Here is a 25,804-nt window from a genome sequence, read left to right as displayed (position 1 = left end):
GCACTCACCAGGGTCATCGCAAATTTCACAACTTTATGATCCATAGCACCAAAGATTCAGACTCCCTCAAGTTTCCGGTACGCCCGCTCCGGCACACGCAGTGACGCAGACGCATACTGATCCAGAAAGGCGTATAAACTGGAACGGTCCGATTCAGATACACAACTGCTCGGTCGCTCTTGCTGACGATGTCTTGCACAACAATGCCAACACTGACGTAGGCCATCTTCCGTCGAAGACTTTAGCGAAGGCGCACAAGCGGCGGCGATAAGGGCGATCTCTTCGATCCTGCTCCATAACGTTGGCGCCACTAGCGAACGTAGCTGCTCTCCTTCGAGCACAATGACTCGTACATAGTAGAGCTTTACGCTGGCAGCAGCCGTGGCACAGAGTATCAGAGACAGCAGAAAGATGATGATGAGCCTCTCGCGTAGAGGTCGATGAAGTCTCCAGACTATGGGTAATGGCATGATAACGAATATGACGTCGGTAAGGATGCCGATACCTGCCAGCCAGGGTGTTCTATTAGCTTTATCTCGTGCCTTTTTGAAAATTCATGGCATGTTAGATACTTACCAGTATACGCAAAGCCATATATATGTAGTTGAGGCGGAGCCCAGCATCTTGCGTCGGGGACGACGTCCCACATGGCACGTAAGGGTCTGCACTGGATAAAGAGACAGATGGTCGAAGCTAGCGCTGCTGCGAGCTGAACAGATACTGCACACCACAAAATAGCGTGCCATATCTTAGCTCGGTGTAGTGATATAAGTATCATTGCTATTGAAACTCGTAATAGTGCTCCTGCCCATATACCCGTCATTTCGTATGTGAAGACGAAGCGCAGGGCTTGGGTTCTATTGCCCGGTGTAACGAATTTGTCGTAACGACTAAGGCCATAGGAAGCTGCTGCGGCCATCATGAAGTATGCTACAATCTCCAAGGCCTATTTAGATCGTCAGAACTGCTTCTCGGTGCTTAAAATGAGGAAAACCTACCACTGCTAGCGACAATATGATATCCTCGGCTCTGATCTTATATACTCGATGAAAGCGCGTGTAAATTCGAAGAACGTACAAGGCGAGCGCTATAAGCAATAGAACACCGCATATAATCAGCGCCCTTGGAGCTGTAGTTGTATTGGCATTTTGAGGAGCTTCTGTATTCATCTGGCTATAAATCGATCGCTGCTAGCATGGATTCTCACGCTCCGACACGGTCGCAGAACGGGCAGTATTCTCATGGCCTCAAAATGTGATCTAAGAATTTCTAACAGCATCGCCTGGGGGGCTCGGTGATATTCGCTCGATATTTTTTCCCAAGTCTACCGTGAAGTTGTCTGTTTCATTTTCCGCGGTTTAGATGGATCCCCGTTCGCGAGCCTAGTATCTGCAAGGGGTAGGCAGGAATGGCTCTGGTAGCGAGGATGAGGCATGGAACCATTAGGTCCATGTTGAAATAGTTTCCGGCTCCCTTCAAGGCTAAGATGGACCATTACCGTACAGTCTACTGCTTATCATTGTTTGGGTGGATGGTCAACGTCATTAACCTTAAGGTACACTGGGACCAGTAGAGGCTACTGATGGAATAATTTCTACTGGTAACATACGTAGGTGGAAGGTATAAATTGGTTGATGGTGGCATATATATTTTCTCAACGGAAGTTGACATACCACGAAAATATCTGGCAACTTTGTAGACCCATTAGAAGCCAGTAGCTATTTGATAGGCAGAGTCAAATCAAGTTCGGTTAGTAGAAAATAAAGAGATTCAGTATCCCGTGCATGAAGGGGATTGTTATGGTACGCTCCCAGAGCATGCGACCGGTCACTCTCAGGGTGAATTTGAGAACAGCTTCATCCTGCAATATAGTACACTTATTAGCATATTGTACTTCATCCAATCCTCGATGGTCTAACGGTCATGATTTCCGCTTGTCAATCCCTTTCGGGAACAAGCGCGGGAGACCTGGGTTCGACTCCCAGTCGGGGAGATTTCTTTTTTGTTTTCCAATCTATCGGCTACGTACATATATCACCAGCCCACATTGTCAGGCTTCGACCAATTATTGGACTCCATTCCAGCTGCTGCCCGAATTATGTCGGATGGGTAGGCTGCAACGATAATCCTTAGTGCTAGTCCTGGATGCCATTATCTTTGCGGTTCTAAAAAGATTACCCAGTTCTATCCGTCTGAACCGTTGTCGTGTTTATACATTTCATATCCATTCCATCCAGCAATAGCATATACAATTTCCCCGAGACACCTATGGCCTTCCCGAATGATCTTTTACGATACTGTGATCGTCACAATCAGAACCGACAAGACCCCTGCTCTCGGCATTTGTCTATTGAAAAGGGTCCACACCCCGCTTTAGTATAGCCTCAAACACAAAGGCTTGCTGAATACCGGTTGTTTCGCCGATATAGCGCATGCGATCAATGATCCAATCTCGCTGATATTCCGAAATAGCCATCTGCCCGGCATATAGCAGAGGCCAGAATAGGAGGTAGATACCAGCGATAGCGGGGATCCCATTGCTGACTGTCTGCGTATATGATACACTACCAGATTTTACTGGTAGGTAACCACAGTATTGAGGCACGGAAGCACAAATGTCTGAAACGAGCTGCTGCATTATTATGACTGAGTGCTGATACTGGACAGCATCGTATAGAGAAGTGTCCAGCACACTCTCCAATTGCTGCTTGATCTCACCATGCAAAAGTAACCGACATGTACGGATGTTGTTCCACACACCTGCGACCCATGCATCGGGATACACGTGAAGCTGCATTCCCATGACGAGTTCAGATGTAGTCTCTAATTCCATGAACTGGAATCGCCAGTCTTCGGGCATGTTATCAGCGAGCGAGCAGAGGTTGCGGTCTATTTCTTTGGCAGATGCAATTATTTTCTCAGGATCGCAGAGCGTACGGTCCTTGACCATTGCGCGGAAATAGGACAGTTCTATCATGATATCTGATAAATTCCACGCAGGATCACTAGTATCCATGTAAGCAGCAGTGTGGCGGTGAAGCTTTACCAATCCCATGGGTATTCGAAAAGAGCGCATTAAGCATGTCACTGAAATGCAGAGGAGGGTTTGACGAAACAATTGAAGCCCGGGACGAGATTGCACAAGTCCCACCCCTCGAATGTCCAATATCGACGCTACACCTTTTAAGTGAGTCTCTCTTTGATAGGGGAAGTCCACACTCTCACAAGTCAGAGCCTCAAAGGTGTTTAGGAACAAAATCGAGATAATGGTAGCATTCTTTGCTGCTTCATGGCAGGACAATAAGGCTGCATTGATATGTCGAAGCGCTGCAACGTAATACTGTCTGGCTTTCTTGAGAAGAGCAACATCTTGAAACTTGGTGGCATAAGCTGCTAGCGCAACAGCACGGAGGCTCGCAAAAACTCGTTGCTCATTCATGACATCATCGTTAAATATGGATAAATACTCGAAATGGCCCCGGATGAGACCGATGTTATGGAAGGTGTGAGCCGACATGAAGAAACCGATTGCACGACATTCCGTGGATTGGACTATGTTTCCGCCTAATATGTTCGCAGTTGGTGGGTCGAGATTTACTGGCAGTTCAGGACTTTGTATCCTTGCCGTAATACATGAAAATGGCGAGGAAGTCGTTGCTTTGTGACCATTGTTTATATCTGGATTCCCTGGGTTGTGATAAAGAAACATCCGCTCTATAGAATCACCATACTGTGGACATTTCCACCCAGACTTTAGGCATTGGTTGCAATGCGGTCGCGCCCGGTCGCACTGTTGATTTCACTCAATAAGCATTGACGTAAAGTATAAGAGAATCTGATGATAAAAGTATGAATAGACAGTGAGTCTGATGAGCAGTACCTTGATCTTTCTCTTTCTACAGACCTGGCAGCCTCTCGAGAATCTCCCGTGGCGGACCATTCCGATAGTATCGGCTGGTCCGATACCGGCCGTGGGTAAGTAAGATCGATGTCGTTCATGCAACGGCATATGGCAAGGCTACATCACATAGAAATTGCTGCACAAAGATGAATTTTATGATGTAAACAAATAAATGACTCATGCTCAAAGCATTACTGAGAAGAAAGACGAGGAAGAACAACTGGAAGGACAGATGATAGACTCCCATCACATGTTCTGTCAGCGCTAAGCCCTTTTGGAAGGTATTGCGAGAGAGCCAATCACAGTGCAGCTAGTGATATAACCCTCTCTGTCTTTTTTTCTCGGACGATGGATGCTGGTCTTTTCCATAGAACATTTATCATTATTAGAAATTCAGAACGATTTAGCTCATCTGTAGGGGATAAGGGTGCCAAATATAAATATGTGCTCCTGTCCCGAGTAGAGCAACAGTCTCCAGGCTCTCAAAAAGCACCATCTCATTGGCATTTCATAGAGTACAATTACTGTTGATAACCAGTCCCACAAATCTACACCTCTTTTACTTCTTTTCTGCTATCTCAAATTACAGGACGTCTGCTTCTCAATATGTCCGAAGACAAGAAGCTCCTCGTCGTGTTTGGCGCCACGGGAATTCAAGGTGGCTCGGTTGCTCGAGCAATCCTGGCCGATCCTATGGCGTCAAAGCAATTCAACATCCGGGCAATTACCAGAGACCCTTCCAAGCAGGCTGCCAAAACTCTAGCTCAGCAGGGTGCGGAGTTAATGAAGGTAAGTCACACCCACCACCCGACTGGACTTGCAGTGCAAGATCATTGATAAAGATGACAATAGGCCGACCTGGGAGACAAAGACTCTCTTCGCTTAGCTCTCAAAGATGCTTATGCTGTCTTTGCGGTCACCAACTTCTGGGAGACTTTTGATGCTGCCGCCGAGACTAGACAAGGCATGAACGTGGCTGATATTGCTAAGGTAGGACACACAAGGACATTTGTGGAGATATGCTAACACCAACAGGAGCTGGATGTCAAGCATCTTATCTGGAGCAGCTTACCTGGCATCTCACGGAGTAGGTCACTTTCTTCTCTTCACTTCCCCATTGTGTCGTTTTCGTATCGTTGTGATTTGTGGCTAATGAAGGATAGTCACCAATCATAAACTCACTGGCGTGGTGCATTTCGACAGCAAAACTCTTGTTGACGACTACATCCGTCAACTCTCGATCCCGCACACCATTATCACTCTTGCCATCTATGCTACCTTTTTCTTCGAGATACTGACACCCCTTCCAACAACACCCCCTTCATACGTGCTAGCGTTCCCTGAACCAACAAGCGCCCAGACCAAAGTGCCCATTATTGACCCTACTGCTGACCTGGGTAAGTTTGTCAAGGGTATTCTTCTGAACCCTGGCAAGACGCTCGGTCAGAGCTTCAATGTTGCCGGAAGAGCATACGCTTTCGAAGAAATTGTTGGGGTCGCAAAGGGTATGGGTGTAGATATAAGCTTCCAACCGGTGGATAAGGAGACCTTCAAGGCCGGAATGGCCGCCAAGGGATTTCCCGACGTTGTTTGTGAGGGTGTATCTCAGGCCGCTCAGTATATCCAGGAGTATGGATACTTCGGCGGGGCCGGATTCGAGGAATGCGACAAGGCAAGTCAATAATGAGATTTGCTTATGCTTGCTCGTACTTATGAACCATACTAACTGCCGTTGCACATTGTAATAGGTTTTGTTGGAACCCTTGACTACACTGAAAGATACTCTGAGAAACAGCGCGGTTTTGTCGCAGTTGAAGAATCAAAAGTGATTAGTCGTTAAACAAGGAACTCAGGTTTTCTTGGGGAAGAGAAGCTAATAACTTCTATTTCTGGATTGGAGTCCGATTATTTGGGCATCTGCGCCACAGTTTGGTAACAACACATTGAGTTCTTTGACTAGCTATATCGATTATTGCAAACATTAAATATTGAATACGGATCTGCTAAATATTATCCAATCCATATTCCGCAGTCAGGATGATATAGTTCATAGTTCCGGAGTATCAGGAAAGATTGGCATACTAGACGCAGTTAGTCAAGGTTACCAGCCAGCAGCTTTTCAATCACCAAGAAACTTACATTTCAGGATAACGATCTCCCACAAAGTTGGCCTTCTGCACCAGATCCCTAATCTCAGCAACCTCTTCGTCACTCAATCTCACATCGACCGCTGCAGCGTTCTCTTCTAGGTACTTAACACTCCGGGTACCTGGAATGGGAATAACCTCCGGACCTTGAGCAAGCAGCCAAGCCAGCGCAACCTGCGACGGCGTAAACCCATGTGCCTCTCCAATCTCCTTGAACCTCTCCACTATACTCAGAATTCTGTCCATGCCTTCAGAATACCTTGGGATCATGCATCGAAAGTCCTGCTCTCCAAGGTCACTCCTCGACTTGAACTGGCCCGTCAATAACCCCCGACCCATGGGGCTATACGCCACCACAGCAATGCCCAGCTCGCGACATGTACGAAGCACGTCAGACTGGGGAGACTCGATGTCCAGGCAGAATGGACTGTACTCGATCTGTAGTGCTGAAATGGGATGAACAGCATGTGCACGACGCAGAGTAGCAGCGGAGACTTCGGAAAGACCTAGATAGCGAATCTTCCCTTCTCTGTATCCGACATCTCATGTAAACAACGTATCATAGCACATTTAATGTTATAGCTCACCTCTTCAACAGAACCATAGCCTCCACGGTCTTCTCAATAGGAGTCACTCCGTCCACCCGATGACAATAATACAAGTCAATAGTCTCAACACCCAACTTCTCCAGGCTCCTCTCACATGCCATTCGGATATACTCCGGGTCAGATCGAATACTTTGATGCATGCTGGCATCATAGCTAAGACCAAACTTTGTTGCTAAAAAGATGTCTCCACGCTTGCCAGACCGCTTGAACCACTCCCCGATAATGGCTTCGCTGTCGAAGTAGATGTCAGCCGTGTCCCAGAATCGCTGTCCAATGGAGTGAGCGTGGTCTAGGAAGGCAAGCTTCTCTTCCCGGGTGTTTTGTTGGCCGTAGGCACCGGCAATGCTCATGGTACCGAGGCCGACGGCGTTGACCAGGGGGCCATTGTGGCCTAGGTTGCGGAGGGTGGACATCGTTGCGCTGGTTGGTTGATGTAAAAGTAGACTTACTACTAGTAGTAAAATTGGATATAGGCAATTTAAAGGATAGATGAGGGGTAGTAAACGGGATGAAAACAAGAAGAGACGAGGGGGGATGTAAAGCAGATATTTATACGTCGTTTATGGGGGACGTAGAATTCAGCAGCGACTGGATCTCTCGTTTTCCTCCAAGCATCTGTCCCTATTGTAGACCTAGATCCAGGATTTCTGAGGCATAACTAAAGCACAGATGGGGCAATGGTTGGTCAGCCAATCACGTGTGTGGAAATGCGAACCGACCAATAGGAATCGCCGAAGAACGAAGATGGCCAATCCGGCATCATGTTGAATTAGTAGTTATCTATGATGGAAGCCTTGGAGGCACAGTACTACGAGCAGACAAATCAAATTACAAGAATCAACACCTAGGTACTCAAAAATTACCTAAGCCAATATGCACACCAAAGTCTCGAGCGGATAACGTGTACAGTAGCCACATCTATTCCTAAGAAATGCCTCGGAGTTTGAAGGCCATAAGACCGACTCTATCCGCCGACTGATAAGTGATAAGACATGATATCTCTATTTACGACAGATAATCTGCGCACTGGGAATGGATATCCAAGCATCCTCATCCTCCCCCCACTGACGCCAAACATTAGATATACTCTCGAGCTCCTCCAACGTCGCGAATCCATTATCTAGGGCTCCCTTAGCAAAGGCCGACTTCAACGCACGTTCTTGCCATGTTCCACTCCACCACTGAACCTCTTCCGGCTTCGTAAAGCACCACGCGCTCACAGTACAATCGACCTTCGACTTCTCAAATCCAGCCTGACGTGCCCAGACATGCAAGTACCGACCTGCATTGGGCTCGCCTCCATTCTTTCGAGCCACCCGATCATACAGGTCCAGCCAGCGTCGCAGTCCAGGGAGTTCTGGGTACCACCCGAAGACCGAGTAATCTGACTCGCGCGCGGCGACAATACCACCAGTCTTGCAGACACGGCGCATCTCCTTCAAAACGTTCACTGGATCTCCCACGTGCTGTAGAACTTGGTGGCAGACAACCACATCGAATGATTCATCGGCGTAAGCCAGGTTGTTGGCGTCACCCGTGACGAACTCGATGTTGTTGATTCCTCGCGATTCGGCGAGCTGTCGGGCGCCTGGTAAGACATCGTCGACCATTTCCAGGCCCGTAATGTAGCCGTTTGGGACATAAGTAGCCAAGTCCACAGTGATGGTGCCCGGACCACAGCCGATGTCTAGGATCTTCATGTGAGGTTGGAGGTGTGGCAGGAGGTATTGAGCGGAGTTGAGGGCGGTCCGTTGTCCGTGGGACCGGAGCACGGAGGCATGATGGCCGTGAGTGTATGTTGCTGTCTCAGACATTTTGCTCTTTTTTCCCTGAAGTATGAATGAAGATTTGTTGATGAGAAATGAAGTGGCATGTATTCGTTGCTTCCTTTATAGCTGCTGTGGATGGCTAGCCACGGGCCGATATCGGCGGAGCTGTCGCTCGCTGACTTGGGGTCAACGCGATCGGCATGGTTGCATTTCGGAAAAGGATTCTCCAGCCAATATATGGATCAAGTAAGATGCAGGGAATGGTAAAGTCTAGGCGGAGAATCACTCTTATTGCATGATCGCGGTATCCTTTTGATCATTGCTGCGGGCGGACATCGCAGCTCCCGCATGACCATCTCCGGTCATTGGTGACCGACCCACTTGGGTCATGTTTTATGCTTGAGCTTGAATATGCTTCTAGTTCGGAGTCACTTATGTTTGCTGCTTACATGAAGCTCTGACCGGGTTATTGAGAGACTAGGCCTATTAGAGTACTGTGATTATTGTCACAGTCTGTTCTGGACTGGTGCCATCACCATCTTAGCCCGCAGCGATACCGGAGATGCTATGGAAATTGAACCCTATATGCTGATTATCCGGCGACAGTGCCACCTATTGGGACCCATATCTTTCTCGAATCATGTTTCTGATACCTTTGGTTTCTGCTTTTTCAGTGCTTTGATGTATTTACCACCTTGAGGCTGACACTCTGGCTTCTGCCACTTCTTGACGCTAAAAGCTATCGTCGGCTATTATATCCAAACCTGCTTTTGCAGTTCCACTTATCATATTAGCAACTGGAATTCTTCCGCTAGCCCAGTCCAAGACCAGGTACCCGCCAATAGTACCTCGTATATCTCTATCATGATGGCTATAAAAGAACGGGTGCCCACAAAGGAAGATGACAATTGGGGCTGTAGTCGTTCGTTCCTTCCAGTCATTCTTTCACACTGCAACACGGTCTATTCTCTCCCAACACACATCATTACGTTCTATTGATCATTTCAGCCAATGGAATCATGGGGAGAATAATAGCAAGATTTCTGACTGTTCTGCTACCCCTGACTCAATTGACTGCGGCTCTGACCGTCCAGCCAGAAGCAGCAGCCAGGGTCTCAGTTGAGACTTTGACATTTACCTATATCGACACAGTGACCAGCACAATCACCAGTCTTTCAGCTCTAACAACCACCACTACCACCTGTGCTAACCAGTCATATGCGGACCCATTCCGTACCTTGAACGGTGCTTGGTCTCTCGCCGGCAACTGGTTCCAACAATGGTGTTCGGGCGTATCTCTAGAGGGAGGGACGACTGTCACCTCGGCAAACTACGCATCATTATATGAATGCGAGCTGATATGCTGGCAATTAAGTACTGAGTGTAACGGCATCAATCACAATACGGCGATCCGTGCTTGCTACCTCCTAACTGGCTCGCTCACTGCTACTTCTGCTGCCTCTTACAGGGCGGCGATGCGCTTCACCACCAATCCTTGCACGGTTACCGAGACTTCTATATCGACGGGCCTTTTGACGCAAACATCTACTATCGTGTCTGTTGTGACATACACGCCAACTGTCACTATACCGGATATATTATCTACTCAGACTGGCTCTGTGTCAGTTATGCCAACTTCCACATCTCCAGTCGCAGTATCCGGTTCTATACCCGCAATTTCCAGCACTCGGGTCACCTCCCTGGGAACCACTACTCCCTCGTCGGCGTCCACCTCAAAACCAGTTATACAGTTATCGTTGGCCTCTGTGTCTGCATCTATCGTTGACTATTCATCTTTCACGACCTCGGAAAAGTCATCCATGCCGAACCAGCCATCCGCTGCCGCAAGTTCCTCCATCGCTATATAGCTCAGCAGCTCACATTCGCCTTCATCCAGCGATACTTTAACATTTACTCCGAGTTCAAGACTTGCGGTGTCTACTACCTCGCGTCCTGCAACCACATCAAGCTTGGCTTTATATTTACATTCAAGCCTTGGGTATCCCTGCAATCATCAAGCCAATACATAGCATCCACCACATCTATCCACGCATCGTCGAGTCCGGAGTCAACCAAACTTCCTCAGACATCTACATCGGTACCATATATGCCTTCATTCACGAACCAAAGCACCAATCTACCGAGCCGTCTAACCCCTCCGCAGCCCGCTATTCATACCTACAACAGAAGCCTTCCGGAGTCTGCTTCCTCACCCGGAGGACACTCTACCCCTTCCACAATCCTTACCACCCAAGTCCACACTGTCACTTCCTGTCCAGATCAAGTGACCGACTGTCCTACTACGGATAAAGCTACATTCCTCACTACCGAGACCATCACCGTGGGCACTACAATCTGTCCCGTAACTCCTGTCATGGCCTCTCCAACGATCTTGCAGCCCGCAGACGATGTGTATACTGAGGTTTCGACGGTGTATTTTACGAACATCGTGACAATCAGTGTTTATGTAAGTGATTGGTATTGATCGTTTACTTGGCCTCGATAGTTCAAAATACTACTCCAATATTTCGGGGTGTTAACAGCTGATATCTACGCCAAATTGTCTGTACAGTAGTTCTTGGCAAGCTAATCTATAGGTTACTAATATAATTTATAGTAATTCTTGAGGAGCGCTCTACAGAAGCAGCAACAAAAGCAATAACAAAACGAATGAACGGAAACAAAAGAGTAAATTAAATTAAACTATCTAGGAGAGCAAAATAAAGCAATATAAAAAGATACTTTATAGACAGTCTGAGTATAGTATATAATTAATCTATATAAATATCTTAATATAGCCCCCTAGGTGAAGAAGCATACAAGAAGATATTAAATAAAATTATAGATATTTTCTAGATAAATAATCTTTTATATATTAAGTATTATTTCCTGGATACTGCAGGGGGGGTAGCTAATAAAATTATTTCTAGTAAAATCTAGAAGTTATAGAACTTTTTCTAATCCAGCAGTTTAATAAGACTATCTGCAGGATTACTAGTACCTGTAATATATTAGATTAATATAATATTTTTTTTAATTAAATCTACTATAAATAGATAACAGTTATCTAACTATTTAATGGACTATATATATATATTATAATTAAGAATCTATAATAAATTAGCAGTATTACTAGAGTGGATATTCTTAACCGTCCAGGTTAAATACTGACCTTTTGAAATTGGTAATACCTTATATATTTTTATTAATCTATAATATCTATACCTGACCTCTATATTTTAACCTGTATCCAGCCAAATAGTTAAAATATAGGTTAAGAATATCCACTCTAAGTATTACTGAATAGAAGTATTTTATTATTATCTAATATTTTAAAATTAAATATTTATACTAATTTCTTGATATATAGAATATCTTTAATAATAGTATTATATACACAGTATTCTGTAATAATAAAGAAGAATATAATAATATTTTATTTATTTAATAATCAGGTAATGGATCCGCCTGTATAAAAAATAATATATTTTTCTATTAATTTACTATCTTTGTAATTAGTATAAGTAGTATCTATATAAATTTTAATTTTTTTAATATAATTAACTGCCAGGATTAGAGTAGTTAATAGTAGAGTAGATATTCTTAACCGTCCAGGTTAAATACTGATCTTTTGAAATTGGTATTAGGTAAACCATGTCAATGAAATCAGATGTTTTGAATTTGTATTTAAATATATTCTTAAGTTATATTTATAGATTATATTTTTAATACCACCTAATACAAAAGGTCTGTATTTAATACAGTAATAATTATTCTAGCCCCCTTTTTTTTAGTGATTTTTTAACCGTTGCGTATTATACGGTAATGTGGATGTATTAGGTAATCATATTATGTAATATATATAAATAGATAACTTATATATATAAATTACATAATATTAATACCTCATGCTTTTTTATTAATCTATAATATCTATACCTGACCTCTATATTTTAACCTGTATCCAGCCAAACGGTTAAAATACAGGTTAAGAATATCCACTCTAATCAGCAATATTATCCTGCACAGGAAAAGTCTTATTATTATTAATTATATTCTTTATATCTCACATGATTATTTTATTGAAATTAATTCTGGTATTCTATGTTAATATAATTAGATTCTTAGAAATAGATATAAGTACTATAATTATTTTATCAGAATCTTTATAATTATTCTTATATACTATGGTTGACCCCGGTAATTTTGTTAGTATGGTGGAGAGGTGCAGGGGGTTGAATCCTTCCAGCAGTGAATCTCCTAACTAACACCGCTTGCCTAATATAATTAGTCCCGGGTTGAAATTAAAGCTCACGAACATGAAAATAATGATACATTTTACTAATTCTTGGTGTTTTAAAGATATCTTCCACACCTGAACCTACCTCTCTGAAAGCAAATTCAAAATGCCTATCTCGTGATGATTATCTCTGTGTTCTTACTCTTTATAATACTGGTTTTACCTATCAATAAATAGTTAATCAGCTACAGATTAGCTATCACCAAGTTTAATATACGTGTCAAAATCAATAAGCTACACCTCACAAAGTAAAAGGCAATACATCAAAGCTCTCAGATGAAGAAGTTGATCATATTATGTCGAAGCACTAACCGCTAGACCAAAAACAATATATCGCGTGGTTCTAGCCAGGCGACAGAGAGATATATATCCCAACACGGTCCTCTCAAACCAGAGCTATCATAGCTTCATGTTCTGGTTTAGGCACCTCCTCGAACTGGATAGACTGTATGGGAAAAGCCAGATTAACTATACCTGGTTTTAAACCTGCAACTTCCAGATCTGGTTAAGATATCACGTGTTGGTAAGAGCTGACCGGGCTCATAACCTGTTAAAGCACTAACCGCTAGACCAAAAATGATATATCACGTGGTTCTAGCCAGGCGACGGAGAGATATGTGTCCCAACATATTATATATTGGATATTGAGTTCAAAGCGTACGCGTCGGCTGCTATATTATCATATTATTGAAGAGCTTAATCTTCCTGTTGGAGTAACAGCCTTAACATGTTCTTTAAAAAAGCGAGACTATACATGTTATAAAGTACTTTAAAAACCACCTCTTTCACCAGTCAATAAACAAGCAAGATTAGCCTGGGCCTTTGAACATCTATATTAGACACAGGATCAATAGAATTAAATACTCTGGACTGATGAAATCTGGATAATCTCAGGCTTTTATAAATAAATCTACGTAACTTGCAAGTCTGGTGAAGAACTTGATAAAACCTGTCTTTATATAAATCCCCCACACAAGCGTGGTTAGATGTTTTGGACCTCTTTTTACAGTGATTTTAAAGGACTATACCTCTTTTGGGAGAAAGAATAGAGAAATATTAATACTAAAAGCTATACTGAACATATTCTTCCTATTATCAATAGTTTCATATACTTAGTTAAACGCAACGGATAATAACTTTAATTAATACAAGATAATACTTCTAGTCATACAAGTAAGACCATTATTCAAGAATTTAATAAGTATAGGATCTTTCTAATTACTTGGCCAGTATTCTCACCAGATCTCAATCCAATTAAAGCTGTTTAGAACTGGATTAAAGACTAGATCAAGTAATACTACCCCGAGGATGAGCAGTTATTATATGATTAACTACATGAGATTATACAAGCTGCGTGGGATGCTTTACCAGAGGCATTCTTGAATAATTTAATTAATAGTATACCTGCAAGGTGCCAGACAGTGATTAACACGGAAGATAGCTATACAAAGTATTAATAATCATACAAACAGCAGAATTGGAAGGATTCAACCCCCTGCACCTCTCTACCATACTAACAAAATTACCGGGGTCAACCATAGTATATATTTTTTATAGAATATTATATCTCTTAATTATTTAATCTTATTAAAATCAAAATATTATATTAGATAAATATAACTATGATCTCTGTTAAATCTGATAAAATAGCTAGTATCAGTATAAAGGTTTATTTTTCTAGAAATAATATAGTTCTTTATAAATATATATTAATAATAATAATATTTAAATATATATAGAAACTTAAGCAAGGCATCAGGATTCAGAAAATTATAATATAATCTATATAAATAAATAAATATTTCTTTAATCTTGCTCCCTGCAGGAACTAGATAATTAAGAATCTATATAATAAGTCTCATAATAAATAATCAGAGAGTTGCAGATAAACCTGAATTAAGAATTATAACTCTGCTTATCTAGTTAAATAAATTATTATAATATTTAATAAGACTATTTATCTCGGGTGTTTAAAGAGGTAATATAATAATATAAATTTCTTAATTTTTATAATATACTTATTCTTTAAATTTATTAAATTCATGGCTCTTATTAAGATACCATGAGGCAATATATCTACTAACTATTTTTTTATTTTTTATTATTTATCTAAATTAGCTCTGTGGAGGTATTGTCTTTTTACTTTAATATAATTATTCTAATTAATTAAGTAGTATTATTTATTATTACTAGAAAATATTTGAATTTTCTATAATTAACCAGGGTTATCTGCTGTATATCTGTATACTAGAATTATATAAAATTAGAGATTCTTAGAATAGGATTTCTTAATATTAAGTATTTTACTTTTTCTAAAAAATATATATTACAGTATAAATTCTTATAATATTTAAATTTAATCTACTAGTTCTTCGCAGTGAAGATAATCTTATAGAATTCTGTATATTTATATTATTAATATAATAATAAGAAGTTAACCGCAGTAAGGATTAATTCTGTATTCTAAGTATATATAAAAAATATATTTTTATTTTCTTACAGATATTTTATTATTTTATTATTTATTTCTTTTTATAGAGTCAGGTTAATTATATTTATATATATTCTGAAGTTCTTCTATAAGAGAATTATAGATAAAAAATTATATATAAGATTTAGTTAGTAGAATATCTTGATTTTAATCTTGTAGTATTTATTATTTATAGATAAAATTAGAATTTAATAATTAATTAATTTAATAATATTAATTCCTTTATCAGATATTCTGTATTTATAGAAGTTAGAGATATCTAGATTATGTCACGGTGCTAGCCGTGGAGTACTGCCCGGACTGACCGCCCGAGCACATGACCTGGAGAGACACAAAACTCGCCAGTCTCCCAGACCCCGTTCATAGCTTCGAGCTACGTCTTGTCTATCTCCCTGTACATAGCCTGACCATAGTTAGCCAGCCAGTCTCCCGCCTGTTCCTGTTTCCTGTTCAAGCTACCTTCCTACCACCCCTGCCAGCCCGCACCTTGACACTAGCCAGATTCTTATTAATCAGGTCTAGTAGACTAATATTCTTAAGTATTTAATATATTTAAAAATCTTATTTTATTTAATTTATATATTTTTCTAATAAGATTAACAGTCCTGGAATACCATCAAGCATTTATTTAAAAAATTTATTTATTTATAAGATAATCTTGATGACTGCTTCTCTCTCTAAAAAAAAATTTTTAAATAAGATTCTATATTTAACTTTGCATATTATACTAGCTATTTAATATATTTAATATAAATAAATAAATAAATAGATAAGATATACTTCTTAATATAAATATATAATTCTATTAGACTTATTAGGCTTACTAAGACCAGTATTCTGTAGAATATCTTATCTAGTAATAATAACTGGCTGTAATAAAATCTGAATAGCTTCATAGTATAAAGACTAAGCTTATAATTTCTTGAGAAATACTCTACAGAAGCAGTAATAAAAATAATAATAAAACAAATGAACAGAAGTAAAAAAATAAGTTAAATTAAGCTATCTAGGAGAGCAAAATAAAGCAATGCAAAGAGGTGCTTTGTAGGCAGTCCGAACGCAGCACGTGACTAGCCTACATGAATGCCTCGACAGTAATCGTCATCGTCTAATTCCTATTATATCCTAATTAACATTTCTTTCCATGAAAGAATACTTCATTGTCTTTGTCCTTGCCCTCCTCACCATTCCTCCAGCTCAGCCCAGCAACCCCGACATCACCGATGCTGCTTCTGCTCCTCCATCTGCCAAACCTTAAAGTACGTACTCAACAGCTCCGGCATAGAAGGCAACTTCGGCATATCCGATGACGCAAGCAAAACACGCCGACTATTCGCATTCTCATACATAGTCTTCGTCATCGTCTCCGCCTCCCAGTACACCAACAATTCCCGAATTTTATCCTGCAAGAACGTCGAGGCGACTTTGAAATGGTGTTCACCATGCGTTGCCACAATATCAGCCCACTCTAAAGCCGATACCCGTTTCAACGGAGGGGATGTATAATGTGCCACCGTGTCTAGAACATCATCCCATGTCAGCGTATGAGACTGATCAGGTATGACAAGGTTATAGGCATGGCTGTGATGGCTGCTGAGCGCAATTTCCAGGATCGCTGAGCTGGCGTAGTCGACTGGGATTATCTGACAGCGGGCCGCTGGGGGGGAGGGGTAGCATCCAACGCGAATGGAGCTGACCATCAGATGTTGGAATCCGTCCCCGGGGTTGGCGACTCCCGTTTTGCTGTGGCCGGAAATGACGGGTAGGCGATGGATGGTTACTGGCATGCCGTTTGCGATGGCATCCCAGGCGATACTTTCGGCCACAATCTTGGTCTCACTGTAACCGACGAGCTTTCGTTCGGAGTCCGTAGTGTTGAGGGCTGGTCTTTCATTCTCGCCGATAAGCTCCCTACCCTCGAGATATGCAGATGTTCCGCAGGCTGAAATGCTGGAGGTATAATGTACGGGCTTGAGGCGCTTCGTATTGGCGAACCGAAGAATATTCGAAAACCCATGGATATTGGCGCCGCGGAGCTCCGAGTATGAAGGCATGTAGTTGCATTGGGCGGCAAGATGGAAGATAACACTGGTCCATTGAGCGAAATGTTCGTATTTCTCTTGCCCGAGTCCCAGTGTCGAGTCGGTGAGATCGCCAGGTACCACGATGACTTTAGATTCAGAGTCCAATGACAGTCCGTAGTGCTCCAGGTTCTCCTTGATACGTGCCAAGCCTGCTGCGGCATCTGGCGCTCGCACCAAGCACGCGATCTCCTTCACCCGCGGGTGACTAGTTAGAGTAGAGAGAAAGAAAGCACCCAGGAACCCGGTGCATCCGGTCACAAACACCCGTCCTTCAGATTCGGAATGCCAGCACGGGACGTGCTCTGATATTGGCTCTAGAAACTTAGCCAACTCCAAGTCCGCCCGATAGAGCACGCTCTCATCAATATCGTCTTTGCCGTAACTGACAAGAGACCCCTTCGCGTTCTCAAGCTCCCCGGACTTGTGCTTCTCACGGAGGACCTGCATGGTAATTGTGCCGAGTCCTTTGACACTCTGTGCCTCCGATATTTGAGCGAGTGATACCTCAACGCCGACATTTCGCCGGAACCAACTACGTATCTCGATGGTCATCAACGAGTCAATTGCAATCTCACATAGCTCCTCATACGGCATGTCATCAGGATAGGACATGTTCGAGGCAACCATTCGACCGATTTCGAGCGTAATCTTGGCCTCAGTAGCTGGATCGTAGAGAAGAGAGGGGTCGCGCTTGACCGCGTTGACCAACGTTTTGAGCTCGTTATCCTGATTAGCTCTCCCACCTTCCGACGCAGTTAGCATGTTATGCCACGCCAGGAAGCGTGCGTCTTGCCCAATCGTGCTGCCGTTCTCGATCTCTGATACTGGTTTCGTTGTTCCCATTCCTATGCAAAGGTGGGGAGCACCTCGCATGATCTGTATTTCCAGGGCCTTGAGTAAATCAGGCTCTTCCAGCACTTCCCATGAGCTCATTTCGACCATTTCCCTAACTTTATGAGACGTTTCAGCGACAACTCCAATATCTCCCATAAAGCCGATATCGAGTACACTAGCTTGTAGCCCTTTGGAGTGACGATAAGTGACAAACGCGTTCAAGAAGGTATTGGCAGCCGCGTAATTTGCTTGTCCTGTATGACCGGCAGTACCAGAGACAGAGCTAAGTAGAGCGAAGAAATCTAAGGAGCATTTTTGCGTTGCGTGATGAATATTCCACGTGCCTTGGACCTTCGGAGCGAGTGCCTCGGTCCACTCCTCGTATGCCATGTTATCTAACGTTTGATCCTGTTTAACACAAAAGTTAGTATGCATTTCACGATAACAAGAGAATGTTGATTGCAAAACGAGACTGTATAGCAGGGAAACTTACTCGTAGCACCATGGACAATTGCATAATTCCCGCTATAGGCCGTACCGCGGCAGACACGGCCCGTTCAACATCGTTGATATTGGTGACATCACCTGTCACTACCTGAATGTGACAATTCTCCTGAGATTCCATATCCTGGACAAATTCTCGAGCCTTGGTTGTCTCCAAGCCAGACCGGGACATGAATAGCAAATGCCGGGCGCCCTTCTCCACCATCCATCTTGCCACTGCACGCCCGAGACCCCCAAGCCCACCAACCAACAAGTAAGAAGCATCACTGCGGAACAGGGCCCCTTTAGCCATCAGCTTAGACACCTGTAAATCAGATGGTTTTTCTGGCATTTCCACCAGAATCTTGCCCATGTGTTTGCCAGTCTGCATATGCCTAAATGCTTTAGCAATATCGGACGCCTTGAAAACAGTAACAGGCCGGATAGGACGGAGCTTCCCTTGTTCGATAGAATGAGCAAATTGCTGCACTAAGCTTCGAATAACCTCAGGGTTCTGCTCGCCAATTTGAAGAAGATCCACACCAATGAAGGTTCGGTTTCCCATAAAGAGGTCCATATCCAACTTACCATGACCGAGGAAGTCACGCTTACCCAACTCAATCATTTTGCCCATGGGGGCAACACACTTCCAAGAGGCATGCAATAGTTCGCCGGAAAGAGAGTTCAGAACGAGATCCACTCCTCTATTACCGGTCGCCTTCATCACATCCCTATGGAAGCTAACGCTCCTCGAATCAAATATATGATCCTCGGGAAGGTTGAACTCTTCCATAAGATGTTTTCTCTTCTCTTTGCTTCCGACCGTGGCGAATATCTCGGCTCCAATTGCCTGGCATATCTGAATTGCGGCCAAGCCGACACCGCCGCACGCGCTGTGGATCAGAACTGTCTGCCCTTTTTGTAGATTTCCGCACTTCACCAACGAGTAGAGAGCGGTGGAGAATACGCAGGGACCTGCTGCTGCATCTTCGAGGGACAATCCTTCCGGGAGCACAAGACAAGTCTCTGCGGGCACTATTTTTCGAGTGCCCATTAAGCCCTTTCCGAAAATTGAGACCTTATCTCCTACTTGAATATTCTGTACCCCTGATCCCACATTGCGGACAGTACCGGCCGCTTCAAGTCCGATCTCGGAAGTTTCTCCCATCAATCCCATTGATATCATGATGTCCTAAACAAGCAAAATTTAGCATCTAAACACTGACGGCGATTGACAATGGCTTACTCTGAAATTGAGCCCCACAAAGCGGATATCCACTTCTATGTCGTGTTCCCCAAGCTGTCCCACACGCCCATCCAGGGCCCAGGTCAGAGAATCAAAGATACCAAAGCACCCAATATCTAAAGATCTCTGCTCGAAGCTATCATCGGCAGCCATCATTTGGTGGAGAAATTGGAAGTGAAATCGACCGACATGAACTGCTCCATCTTTAAGGGCAAACTCGTAGTCCTCATTAATCGGGTTCTTGCCTGATTGACGACAGATTCTTTCGAATACAAGCGCAATCTTCTCTGCTGCACCAGATTTATTCTGCTCGAGTTCAAGCGTTGCAAAATTTGTAGAGATCTCTTTCCTTACCGTTCGCATCAATCCCAGGGTTAGGCCGAATCGAGGGTCTGAATCTCCACCGCCAAATTGAACCGGCGGGATCAGCCAGAGGCAGTGGCCTTTGACACCAGACAGAAAGCCTCGAAAGGCACGGAACTCATCATCCGAGAGACTGTCCAAGAAAGGGCTATCCATGTCAAGGAAGGATATGACGTCCGTTATCGAAGAAGACAGGTCGTTCAAGGTCAACCAAGTGACCTTGACGCCTTGGTGTGTGTAAGCCTGTGCAAGTGTGTATGCCAAACTAGGGACCTTGCCCTTATGAAGGAAACCAATCTCTTTATTTAGAGGTGCCCTGGCCTGAGGTCGCCGTGACAGGATGTAAGCATTAGTCTCGTATGGTGGTTCGTTGTCGTAGCGGACAATATCAACACCAGTGAATCCTGCATCCAGGAGCTCTTGATGCCATCGTGAGACGGGAATCACTGGGGTTTCTCTTGAATCCTCTGCATTCCACCAGCCTGGGAGAGTGCCCATTATGAAATTAGTCATTGGAAGTCTTGGGCAGAGCTCTGTAAGGAAAAGCCACCCTCCTGGAGCCAGAAGTTTATTCAGGTTGCGAAGCGTGGTTGATATATTTGGGGTAGCATGAACGACATTTGAAGCGATGATTAAGTCATAGCTATCTAAGGCAAAGCCTTGGTCTTCAGGGTCCTTGGATATGTCGAAAGTCTGGTATATCATCCCAGGGAAGTTCCTAAAGTGCTCTTTTGCTTTTGCGAAGAATCCCGCTGAAATATCAGTGAATGTATAGCTGGAGTACAAATGACCATCGTGCTTTGTTGCATCGTAAATGGCATCGAGAACTGCCGAGGTGGCGCCGCCTGTTCCTGCACCAACCTCCAGGACTCTAAGTGTTGGGCGTGAATGGCTGAGGAGTGACAGAAAATTCTCGGCAGGACATAGACGAGAGGACTCCTCATACATCCTACTGACGGCATCACTTCCGCTAATAATCTCCAGGGCGTCGATGCTGTCATCTAAGATGCCTTCAATATGCGACAGAATTTCATAACCGGAAGTATACACACTGCGCACCAAAGAATGCTCGATGCTTTCGCCGAACTCTTCGATCTGCGACAGACACCCTCCGGGATTGGAGGCAGACTTCTCCATTTCGAAAACAAAGTTGAGGTGTTCGGTCTTTATTCTTTCGTACTGCGAGGATAACCACATGTGGTACTTTTTCAGGTGCTCTTTTGTTGGTTTGGATGACCTTGTCCGGTGGTATGCCTCCAATATGAATAAGTTCGTCATCTCCACAGCCACTCGCCCGCGGTCTATGTCGGCTGGGATTGGTGGGATTAGGCTCTCAAGTGGCAAAAAATCTATATGAGGCTTCCAATGCAACGTTGCGGCGGACGCGCCATTTTCATCGTTGATCGCGGACTCACTGATTCCAAAGAAGAAGCAGCGCCTCAAAGAAAGCACGGGCTTTTCATCCGCAAGCAATAAAGCATTTCCAGTGAACGTGTTTCCAGCTGCATCGCATGTTGATTTCAAGTACATCACCTCTTGTCCAGTGGCGACGTATAGACTCTCAATAGCGGTGGGGATGCACAATTCAGTCATGGAACGCTGAATTCCTTTGGCTCCTGCTACACTCAATAGCTGGAGACATTGGTCTATCACGACAGGATGGAGAGTATAGCGACTACCGGTTAGCGCGGTAGGCCCATATAGCGTTGCTGCTGCCTCGGTAGTTGTAGGGCTTGCGGTGATATCTCGAAGCCCGCGGAAATTGGGGCCGTACTCCAGTCCTCGCTTCTCCAAAGCGTCGTACCATTCCTTGGCCAGCACCTTACGTGAGTATGGAGATACTGTACCATATTCATTGGTGAAGCCATCTGGCTCTGCCCGTACCTGGCCGACGCAATGTTTCTTCCACTCGCCTTCGTTATATGCAGTGATCGTAAAGTCGTACCAACCAGAGTCTAGACTGTCGGTTAGTTTCACCGGTCGAAGGCTAGTGATAATCTCAACGTGCTGCAGCTTCGCCTCTTTCAGCACCAATGCAGCTCGCATAAACACGTTCTTCACCGAATATTCGGGAATCTGGGAAATTTGACGCATAGCCTCTCCAACCATTGCCACGTATCCGGCACCTGGAAAGACGACCTCCCCCCCTATCTTATGCTCCAATAGCCACGGTACATTTTCAGCTTGTAGCATATTTCGCCATACAGGTTCCAAGTCGCTCGATTCCAGAGCTCGACTTCCTAAAAGTTCGTGGTGGGGAGCTGACCGAAGCCTCCAGTCCCTTGTCAGGCGGGTTTCACTCCAAAATGATTCAGAATGATCCCACGAGTAGGGGGCAAGGTCTGTCACTGTTGCTGCAGGACGGACTAACATCGATAGATCGATGGAGACTCCCTGGGCGTGCATTTGACCAGCTGTGCTCAACAAGCACCTCGATTGGTCTGCGTGTCGAACGAAAGTTGGTATGTAAGAGCAGTTTCGCTTGGAATTTGCATCTGAGATGATTTGCCGCAAGGGTCCAGACAGCACCGAGTGTGGTCCAATTTCAACAAACGCCAGAGCCTTTTCATCATCACTCAATATCTTGCTCAGTGCCGTGTTAAACATGACTGGACTTTCCACATTTCTTCTCCAGTATGAGGGACTCAGAGCGCAAGGGTCAGAGATAATTTCGTTTGTAACCGTGGATACTAGTGGAGTCATAGATTCATTGAAACAAATTTCCGAAAGTAGTGACTCGAATAGTTCTCCCACCTCTTTCATGTGGTGTGAATGGTAAGCCACATTCACTGCAAGACGCCGGCAGAACACCTCGCCTTGTGCTTGTATGTCTTTCAACATTTCATCGACCGCTTGCTCGTCTCCGGAGATGGTCACACTTTCAGGGCTGTTCTCGCACGCCACAACCACGCCATTCTTGAGGTATTTCCCTGCTTCAGCACGTCCCAAGCCGACTGCCGCCATAGCGCCATTTCCTTTTGCTGACTTCATAGCCAGTCCACGGAAATATGCGATCTTGATTGCAGAGGCGGCGGTAATTGCTCCTGAAGCATATGCCGCGGCAATTTCGCCACTCGAATGTCCTACCACAATGGACGGCACGACCCCCAGCTCCCGGAGGAAGTCCACCAGGGCCACCTGTATGGCGGTACAAAGGGGCTGTGCAAATCTAGCCTCTTGAAATCGGCTTTTATCGTCGGCATGCATTAGTTCCTCTAGATGTTGTTAGTTTCACGCTATGTTTAGAAAGAGTTCAAGACATGCCTTCGATACTCCAATCAGGTGGAGTTTCCAGTCGCTGTAATTCCTCATCTAGTCCCTGTATGACTGACCGGAATTTCTCAGAGCTCAGGATCATCTCTCGCCCCATGCCTGGCCACTGTGCGCCTTGTCCGGTGAAGACGAAGCAAATCTGCGGGTTGATTGCACGCGCTTTCTCAAATGTCGAAACCGTCCCATCTTTCTCCACGATGGCAAAGGCTCGGTGTTGCATGTGCTCTCTTTTAAACGCCAGTGTATATGCAAGATCCACAGCAGCGGATGGGGTGTCATGTAGATAATCGTTGATTAATCTGATGTTGCTATCCAGTGATGTGGCCGACTTGGCAGAGGCGAGCAGAATGTGTGGTGGGCCTGGCCTCTCGTCGGATGCTACCCCAGATTGGGATCCTGCACCTACAGAGAGGGCAGAATCCAAGACAACCTTGAATTATTAGCAGACTTTCTTGGAATATCTTGCGGTTATGATCGGGCTGAATGCACTGATACATACATGCGCATTGGTACCACCTATACCGAATGAATTGACGCTGATCCTTTCACATCTACCTGCGGGCCAAGGTGTTGGATCCACAGGAACTTGCAACTTTGCTTCTTTGAAAGGGACTTAAGATAAAGAATGAGTAGTTTATCCCGCAAGGAACTAAGGAAGGTAATGTCTCACTGTTGGGATTTGGGGTATTGAAATGTATATTGGGAGGAAGAATCCTGTGCTCCAGCGCGAGTACGCTCTTGATCACACTGGTAATTCCAGAAGCACCTTCTGAGTGGCCCAAGTTTGGTTTCACCTAGTACGTATCAGACACCGAATTATGAAGACTTGTAGTTATTTCGACTCTCGACTCACCGCCCCAATATGTATGCCTTCGTGACCAAACACATTGGCAATCACAGTTGTTTCAGCTGTGTCGCCGACGATTGTTCCAGTTCCGTGACACTCAAAAAACGCTGTTTTACTAATATCGGAAATTCCTGCTTTCTGATAAGCCTTTCTGATGAGTGCTTCCTGTGCTTGCGACCCTGGAGTTGTTATGCTAGGTGTCTTGCCGTCGCAATTGACAGCTGTAGATCGTATCACAGCGCGAATGGGATCACCATCCCTGAGGCATGCATGTAACGGCTTGATGTAGATTGCGTTTACGGCTTCTCCTCTTCCATAGCCATCTGCAGAAGCATCGAATGTTTTCGAAATTCCATCTGGGGAGAGTGCCATAGTCTCCGAGACGGCATTTGTGGTCGTTGGCGTGATGATCAAGTTAGTCCCAGCCACCAACGCTGACGAACATTCGCCTGTGTATAGTGCCTGACACGCGTCGTGTAGACCTACAAGGGCCGCAGAGCAACCAGTGCGAAACGTAATACTGGGACCCCGCAGATCATACTCGTAGGATACTCGGTTCGAAAGGGCGAAATCCGCCGCGCTGACGACCCTGAACCGATCGATGGCCTGGGTGTCCTTGCTCATCAAATCCAACCAGTCCTCACCAAACACTCCAACATAACATCCAATATTCTTTCCACGGCATTGAGATGGGAGCTGGCCCCCATTTTCCAAACACTCCCATACAACCTCAAGCAGTATTCGTTGTTGCGGGTCGAGTTTCCCGGCTTCTAGCTTGCTCATGCCGAAGAATCCAGCATCAACCTGCGATATATCTTGCTGAAGGAAGTAGCCATGCTGGGTCCGAATCGCACCAGGACGAGTCTCATCGTAGAATGCTTCAATGTTGTATCGGTCCTCGGGAACTATGCAACGACCATCGCGTTTGTTGATCAACAGGTCCCAGAGCTCCTTCTCACCATTGACACCGCCGGGAAGCCTCATTGACATGCCAACAATCGCGATCGGGAATGGGACGGGCTCGCAGTTGCTGTACACCTCTGGTTGTACCGCGCCATGGTGGTCTTTACAGTGTGAAAGAATGGCGCTCGGTGAACTTTTAACATCCAGTCCGTCCATGATCAGGCAACTGTTTTCTCTGCCCGGCAATATTTGCGCTCTAACGTGGAGCAGGGACTTCCAAATTTTATCTGAGGATCCGGTGATGGTAGAAGAAAAGCGATACACCTTCCACCCAAGAACGTTTGAACGGTACCTATCTCTAAGTGTGGGTTGCACCCTTCATATTAAGTGCGACCACTTACAATCCGTACTACTAAGCGACAAGAACAACATTAAAAATCACGTACGTCTGCGGGATTGTCGAACCCAAGATCTTTCATCGCGCTCAAGTAGCGGTCAGCAGAGTTCAGAAACGATCTTAATTGTAACAATGCTACATCATTGTTTGGTCTAGAC

At 44.4% G+C, this 25,804-nt stretch overlaps 8 protein-coding genes and 1 non-coding gene across 9 annotated transcripts; 4 read left to right on the top strand and 5 right to left on the bottom strand.

The window, feature by feature from the left end:
• Positions 1 to 56: 56 nt before the first annotated feature.
• On the bottom strand, positions 57 to 922 carry BO87DRAFT_442343 (uncharacterized protein; the record flags this gene model as incomplete). The annotated part of the gene is made up of 2 exons (XM_025628048.1): positions 57 to 529; positions 577 to 922. The coding sequence occupies 2 exons, from the start codon at positions 920 to 922 to the stop codon at positions 57 to 59; spliced, it is 819 nt and encodes a 272-aa protein (XP_025477122.1).
• Positions 923 to 1,903: 981 nt separating this feature from the next.
• BO87DRAFT_t193 lies at positions 1,904 to 1,993 on the top strand. Its single transcript has one exon. It is a non-coding gene; the product is annotated as a tRNA-Asp (tRNA).
• A 62-nt stretch (positions 1,994 to 2,055) lies between these two features.
• Positions 2,056 to 3,944, bottom strand: BO87DRAFT_378940 (C6 transcription factor). Its single transcript, XM_025623909.1, has one exon. It carries the CDS (start codon positions 3,707 to 3,709, stop codon positions 2,348 to 2,350), a length of 1,362 nt encoding a protein of 453 aa, XP_025477121.1. The 5' UTR covers positions 3,710 to 3,944; the 3' UTR covers positions 2,056 to 2,347.
• Positions 3,945 to 4,507: 563 nt separating this feature from the next.
• BO87DRAFT_408887 (NmrA/HSCARG family protein) lies at positions 4,508 to 5,730 on the top strand (the record flags this gene model as incomplete). The annotated part of the gene is made up of 5 exons (XM_025626202.1): positions 4,508 to 4,690; positions 4,754 to 4,891; positions 4,937 to 4,988; positions 5,065 to 5,573; positions 5,650 to 5,730. The coding sequence occupies 5 exons, from the start codon at positions 4,508 to 4,510 to the stop codon at positions 5,728 to 5,730; spliced, it is 963 nt and encodes a 320-aa protein (XP_025477120.1).
• A 218-nt stretch (positions 5,731 to 5,948) lies between these two features.
• Positions 5,949 to 7,069, bottom strand: BO87DRAFT_408886 (aldo/keto reductase; the record flags this gene model as incomplete). Its single annotated transcript, XM_025626201.1, has 3 exons — positions 5,949 to 5,982; positions 6,041 to 6,577; positions 6,636 to 7,069. The coding sequence occupies 3 exons, from the start codon at positions 7,067 to 7,069 to the stop codon at positions 5,949 to 5,951; spliced, it is 1,005 nt and encodes a 334-aa protein (XP_025477119.1).
• Positions 7,070 to 7,549: 480 nt separating this feature from the next.
• BO87DRAFT_378939 (class I SAM-dependent methyltransferase) lies at positions 7,550 to 8,496 on the bottom strand. Its single transcript, XM_025623908.1, has one exon. The coding sequence runs from the start codon at positions 8,468 to 8,470 to the stop codon at positions 7,658 to 7,660; it is 813 nt and encodes a 270-aa protein (XP_025477118.1). The 5' UTR covers positions 8,471 to 8,496; the 3' UTR covers positions 7,550 to 7,657.
• A 948-nt stretch (positions 8,497 to 9,444) lies between these two features.
• Positions 9,445 to 11,045, top strand: BO87DRAFT_442339 (uncharacterized protein; the record flags this gene model as incomplete). The annotated part of the gene is made up of 3 exons (XM_025628047.1): positions 9,445 to 10,167; positions 10,323 to 10,892; positions 11,043 to 11,045. The coding sequence occupies 3 exons, from the start codon at positions 9,445 to 9,447 to the stop codon at positions 11,043 to 11,045; spliced, it is 1,296 nt and encodes a 431-aa protein (XP_025477117.1).
• A 1,913-nt stretch (positions 11,046 to 12,958) lies between these two features.
• Positions 12,959 to 13,498, top strand: BO87DRAFT_314648 (uncharacterized protein; the record flags this gene model as incomplete). Its single annotated transcript, XM_025619666.1, has 2 exons — positions 12,959 to 13,023; positions 13,339 to 13,498. Coding segments are annotated over 2 exons (225 nt in total), but the record flags the coding sequence as incomplete, so codon positions are not given.
• A 2,886-nt stretch (positions 13,499 to 16,384) lies between these two features.
• BO87DRAFT_408884 (polyketide synthase) lies at positions 16,385 to 25,465 on the bottom strand (the record flags this gene model as incomplete). The annotated part of the gene is made up of 7 exons (XM_025626200.1): positions 16,385 to 18,542; positions 18,628 to 19,809; positions 19,864 to 23,413; positions 23,559 to 23,929; positions 23,999 to 24,111; positions 24,170 to 24,293; positions 24,353 to 25,465. 7 exons carry the CDS (start codon positions 25,463 to 25,465, stop codon positions 16,434 to 16,436), a joined length of 8,562 nt encoding a protein of 2,853 aa, XP_025477115.1. The 3' UTR covers positions 16,385 to 16,433.
• Between the last annotated feature and the right edge of the window lie 339 nt (positions 25,466 to 25,804).

This window comes from Aspergillus neoniger (assembly GCF_003184625.1).
Source record: "Aspergillus neoniger CBS 115656 unplaced genomic scaffold BO87scaffold_28, whole genome shotgun sequence".
NCBI lineage: Eukaryota > Fungi > Ascomycota > Eurotiomycetes > Eurotiales > Aspergillaceae > Aspergillus > Aspergillus neoniger.
Note: the sequence above shows the minus strand (reverse complement) of the source record. Positions and strands in the feature narration are given on the sequence as shown.

Excerpts from the sequence above, each read along its gene's own strand:
- BO87DRAFT_378940 (XM_025623909.1), bottom strand. The coding sequence starts at position 3,709 with ATGTTTCTTTATCACAACCCAGGGAATCCAGATATAAACAATGGTCAC.
- BO87DRAFT_378939 (XM_025623908.1), bottom strand. The coding sequence starts at position 8,470 with ATGTCTGAGACAGCAACATACACTCACGGCCATCATGCCTCCGTGCTC.